This window comes from Limulus polyphemus, unplaced genomic scaffold (assembly GCF_000517525.1).
Source record: "Limulus polyphemus unplaced genomic scaffold, Limulus_polyphemus-2.1.2 Scaffold4125, whole genome shotgun sequence".
NCBI lineage: Eukaryota > Metazoa > Arthropoda > Merostomata > Xiphosura > Limulidae > Limulus > Limulus polyphemus.
Genome location: NW_013669735.1, coordinates 94,087 through 100,124, shown reverse-complemented (window position 1 = coordinate 100,124; position 6,038 = coordinate 94,087). Strand labels below are relative to the sequence as shown.

Sequence of the window (6,038 nt, the reverse complement as noted above, 5' to 3'; positions counted from 1 at the left end):
ACCTATATGATACGTGAGATCGTATGTAGTCCCTAAGTACGTGTTTGACCTATATGATTACGTGAGATCGTATGTAGTCCCTAAGTACGTGTTTGACCTATATGATACGTGAGATCGTATGTAGTCCCTAAGTCCAACCCTTGATGAATGCTATGCCCACCTTCTATACTTTGCCTTGAGATCTACAGTGTACATGTAGTTAGTTGACACAAGTGTATATAGTCATTAGAAAGGGCTCAGTTTACACTATACTCCAGGTAATTGGCACACAGTTTTTGTATTGAAGTATATGTAACTGCAGTTACTATTGTTGCCTGCTTGATCATTTATACTTAAATGACTATTTAGTGTTTAAGTGACTACATTAATATTTAAGTGGTTATTTAGTGTTTAACCCTATGACTACGGCTTCTAATTTTATTAGAAGGTAGCATCGCTCTTATCATATTTTGTCCCAAAAATAAAACTAGTGGATGAAATTGTTTAAAATTTGACGAGAATGTTCCTAAAAGTATAGTTTCAGAGAAATAAAACATTTCTTATTTAACGTAATTATTTGCACTCGCACTCTGAATAGTTCACCTTCAAGGTGAATTTTATATATGAAGTATAAAAATACTATTTTTTATCTTGCAGTTTTCATATTTCATTTGTGTAATCTCTAGAACCTCATAAATGAATATCAAAAGTTTTTTTTAAGGTAAATATTTATATATTATTTTCCATTTTCTCTACCCTATTATTAATTCTATCTATTATCATCAACATACAGTGCAATGAAATGTATAAAAATTATCCAATGGAAATATGTACATACCTTTCAACTCTTCGTAGAAATCCACTATAGTAATTGTATTTTTATATGCCTAACGCCACGTCTTTACCTTTTCACTTTTAGTTTTTTTAAATTTTCCTTTCAACTTCTTCATCTGTTATAATTTATGCCGATATGTCAAATGATGCCTGTGGAACTTTATGAAGGTATTTTGATAGACACCCCACAGAGACACGTCGCCAAAAAAAGATGGAACTTACACATGCTATCTTGTTTATAGCCTTTCACAATCTAGGCGACGAGTTAAACTTATAAAAATCATTAAACTGTTTAAATATCATTTTTAAAACACATAATACTTAATTAACTAAAATATAAAAGTAAGACCTAAATACAAATTAACTGTCTCTCTAATTATAGCATATTTAGGACCACCTTAAGTGCTTTAGTTAAGTCACAGTACAGGCAGCTAGCAACTGAAGTTTGCTGGCAGGAAAAAAACATAAATAAAGCCACATCAGCATTTGTATTTGTAGATATTGAAATTTCTGATCACAAGAGCTTTATGGATGTGAAGATGCTGGATGACAACATAAATAAAGCCACATCAGCACCACTAAGCTAAAGCTACAATGAGCATTTGTATTTGTAGATATTGAAATTTCTGGTTACAAGAGCTTTATGGATGTGAAGATGCTGGATGACAACATAAATTGATGTAGAGGATAGGTTATGTTTAAGTTTTTAGGCCTTGTTATGATCATAAACTGAAGTTTACCGCACAGTTCAGATAATAAACTGTGAAGGTAACCCCAATTGAGAGAAACAGCATAGTTCCATCTCTCCTGTAGCTTATTAATGCGATGTGATTGATGTAGTTGAATTTAATCCATTGTTACAAAAAAGATCATTTTATGACATTCTATTATATACTTTTGTTATCTTGGATACTTATTGAAGGTTACTTTTATTATTATTATTACCTTCTGATCAGAGCACGCTACCAATTAGATTAAAAATAAAAATCAGTATAACCAATCTGGTAGTGAATGTAGGTTTGTATACTGTTCACTTTTATAGAGACTGGAATACATTGTATCATTGGTTGGGTACTTTGTTGTTAACAGCATTTTTGGTCAAGTTATAGTTAAGTTGTTTATTGTTTTCTAATTTTAAATTTATTTTAAAATGATCTTCGTTTGTGTTTATTTCATTTTTTAGATGAAAATGGAGAAGCCAGATTATGAACCAGTTGGTTATGACATAGAAGTAGGTGTTTTCTACGGTGTAAATGAAAACATTAGAGAACTTTAATCTATAGTCGTATTATTTTTTGTCTTTTTGATTTGTTATACTTTCTCACTCATAACATTATGCAACTGCTTTATACCAGTATATTTAACAGCTGTTTGTTCATCAATTCTACATCGTACAAAAAAAAAACCTACAAAATGCTTTTTTTTTTGCCTCGCATATTGTTAGATCTTTAAGATGAACTCCATTTCAGAATATCTGGCACTTTTTAATCCGTCTTTTATAACATTGTTTCGTTACTTTTTTTTTATTTAAAATTTTTCACTTAAGTTGTCGAATGGCATGCTGACTTTTACTGTCTTTCTTGATAATGGAATCTGTATTGTAACAGGATACTTGATACCTTAAAATGGCAGAGGAGCAAAAAAATTGTCAGTGGATTTGAAATTTAAAGATTATTAATAGTTCTTTTCTCCATTGAATTTGTAGTTAAAATGTTGTCATCCAGCATCTTCACATCCATAAAGCTCTTGTAATCGGAAATTTCAATATCTACAAATACAAATGCTCATTGTAGCTGTAGCTTAGTGGTGCTGATGTGGCTTTATTTATGTTGTCATCCAGCATCTTCACATCCATAAAGCTCTTGTGATCAGAAATTTCAATATCTACAAATACAAATGCTCATTGTAGCTGTAGCTTAGTGGTGCTGATGTGGCTTTCAGCAGCAAGTCATAGTTATATGCTAAATCACAGCAGCAAGTTATAGCTGTACATAACAGGGAGTCATATGGGTAGATTGTTTATCTTAGTTAGGAGTCGTATGATTATATTATAAGTTGTGTGGTTGTAAGTCTGGTTGTTATATTATAAGTTGTGTATTTATAAGTCTGTTTGTTATATTATAAGTTGTGTGGTTGTAAGTCTGTTATATTATAAGTTGTGTCGTTATAAGTCTGTTATATTATAAGTTGTGTCGTTATAAGTCTGTTATATTATAAGTTGTATAGTTATAAGTCTGTTTGTTATATTATAAGTTGTATGGTTGTAAGTCTGTTTGTTATATTATAAGTTTTTAGTTATAAGTTTGTTTGTTATATTATAAGTTTGTTTGTTATATTATAAGTTGTATGGTTGTAAGTCTGTTTGTTATATTATAAGTTTCGTAGTTATAAGTGTTTGTTATATTATAAGTTGTGTAGTTATAAGTGTTTGCTATATTATAAGTTCTGTAGTTATAAGTCTATTTGTTATAAGTTCTGTAGTTAAGTCTATTTGTTATATTATAAGTTGTGTAGTTATAAGTGTTTGCTATATTATAAGTTCTGTAGTTATAAGTCTATTTGTTATATTATAAGTTGTGTAGTTATAAGTCTATTTGTTATATTATAAGTTGTGTAGTTATAAGTCTATTTGTTATATTATAAGTTCTGTAGTTATAAGTCTGTTTGTTACAATATAAGTTGTGTGGTTGTAAGTCTCTTTGTTATATTATAAGTTGTGTGGTTGTAAGTCTGTTATATTATAAGTTGTGTGGTTATAAGTCTATTTGTTATATTATAAGTTCTGTAGTTATAAGTCTGTTACATTATAAGTTGTGTGGTTGTAAGTGTTTGTTACATTATAAGTTGTGTAGTTATAAGTCTGTTTGTTACATTATAAGTTGTGTAGTTATAAGTCTGTTTGTTATATTATAAGTTGTGTGGTTATAAGTCTGTTTGTTATATTATAAGTTGTATGGTTATAAGTCTGTTTGTTATATTATAAGTTGTATGGTTATAAGTCTGTTTGTTATATTATAAGTTGTATGGTTGTATGATTACGTTGCAAGTCTTGATTAAATGAATGGTTGTGTCCTAAAACATTATACTTGTTACTGTTAGAGACAGTATCTTATTAAAATACTTGAGATCAGAATAATAGTTTGTTTCTTATACCAAGCACTCAGTAGCTGTAATATAACCATTAAAACCATTTAATACATTATCATTAAATAAACATTATAAGTTCCAAAGAATATTAACCTACAGATCAATATTCAGGTCACAAAACCAGATTTCTAATACAAATATTTAGCTCATTGTTAGAATTCTTGTATGATGTACCCTCATGTGCTATTAATGCTCAAACCGAAGTGTTATAATTTATTTGTATGTAATATTGAGTACATCCCTAACAACACTCAGCTCTTATTTCATCCAAAGATTAAAAGCAGAAGTGTCTAAGGCTAGAGATCAAGCTCGGATTGAGATGTTAACCCAGCTGCAAGACTTGAAGGAAGAAGCCCAGCTAGAACTAGACATACAACGCTCAAATTACGAAGGTCAAATACACGACTTAAACATGGCTCTAGTGAGTGACTTTAAAAAGCTGATATAGAAAACTTTTAAGTTAAACTAATTTCTAAGTGTACCTTAAAAAAACACCTAAAATCTTTTACCTACAAATAGACTCAGAAATTTTTAATGAATTTTAAAAATTAATCATAAACCTGTTATTTTTGGTAATGTACAGAATTGTCTGTAAAGTGTTTGTCAGTGTACCAGGTTTGTACCTGAAAGAATAGTGCGTTACAGTTGGCGCAGTTTAAATACTAAAATAAAGATGAATAAGGTATAAATAAAATGAATCAAGTCTACTGTATAGTTGCAAACATACGTAGAGATTTGTGAGGAAAGTCTTATATGACAGATGAAAAGAGTAATATGTGCATGTCTAATAATCAATGATTAATTATACTTACAGTTCTGCCTTTACCTTACAGTTCTGCCTTCACTGGTGTCCAAATTACATAGTGTTTTGTGAAAGTCACGATTAATTATACTTACAATTCTGCCTTCACTAGTGTCCAAATTACATAGTGTTTTGTGAAAGTCATGATTAATTATACTTACAGTTCTGCCTTCACTGGTGTCCAAATTACATAGTGTTTTGTGAAAGTCACGATTAATTATACTTACAATTCTGCCTTCACTGGTGTCCAAATTACATAGTGTTTTGTGAAAGTCACAATTAATTATACTTACAGTTCTGCCTTCACTGGTGTCCAAATTACATAGTGTTTTGTGAAAGTCACGATTAATTATACTTACAATTCTGCCTTACTAGTGTCCAAATTACATAGTGTTTTGTGAAAGTCGCAAAGGAAGAATTTATTCTACTGCTAGATACATTTTATTCTTTTATTGGTTTGGATTTTAATTCTCTGCATAACTTTATTTTACTAAGTTATTTCTGTGATTATTTCTCAAACTTAGAAAGAAAAAGAAACAAAGCTTCAAGAAGCCGAAAAGAAGAAGCTGATGGTAAGAATAATTCGGAGTAGTAAATGTCTAAAACTTTTTATTCGTCATGACATTTTGGGCACTGCCCTTCAGGCTTGACTACAAATATAACCATGAAATGACATAAGATATAACAAAGACTAACTGTAAGATAAACAATCTAACCATACGACTCCTAATTAAGATCAACAACCTAATCATACGACTCCTAAGATAAACAATCTAACCATATGACTTATAATTAAGATAAACAATCTAACCATACGACTCCTAACTATGATCAACAATCTACCCATACAACTCCTAACTATGATAAACAATCTAACATACGACTCCTAACTACAATAAACAATCAACTCATACGACTCCTAACTAAGATAAACAATCTAACCATATGACTTATAATTAAGGTAGAAATTCTAACCATATGACTTATAATTAAGATAAACAATCTACCCATACGACTCCTAACTATGATAAACAATCTAATCATACGACTCCTAACTATGATAAACAATCTAACCATACGACTCCTAACTACGATCAACAATCTACCCATACGACTCCTAACTAAGATAAACAATCTAACCATACGACTCCTAACTACGATCACCAATCTACCCATACAACTCCTAACTATGATAAACAATCTAACATATGACTCCTAACTACGATCACCAATCTACCCATACAACTCCTAACTATGATAAACAATCTAACATATG

The 6,038-nt window shown here is 30.1% G+C and overlaps 1 protein-coding gene across 1 annotated transcript in view; it reads left to right on the top strand.

Annotated features, from left to right (window-relative positions):
• LOC111088614 (kinesin-like protein KIF14) overlaps positions 1-6,038 on the top strand; it is a gene marked incomplete at its 5' end in the record, with an annotated part of 13,213 nt that overhangs the window by 4,169 nt on the left and 3,006 nt on the right. The window contains 2 exons of the mRNA XM_022399256.1: positions 4,234-4,381; positions 5,287-5,334. Of these exons, the coding sequence (XP_022254964.1) occupies positions 4,234-4,381; positions 5,287-5,334 (196 nt within the window). The remainder of the gene's footprint in view (positions 1-4,233; positions 4,382-5,286; positions 5,335-6,038) is intronic.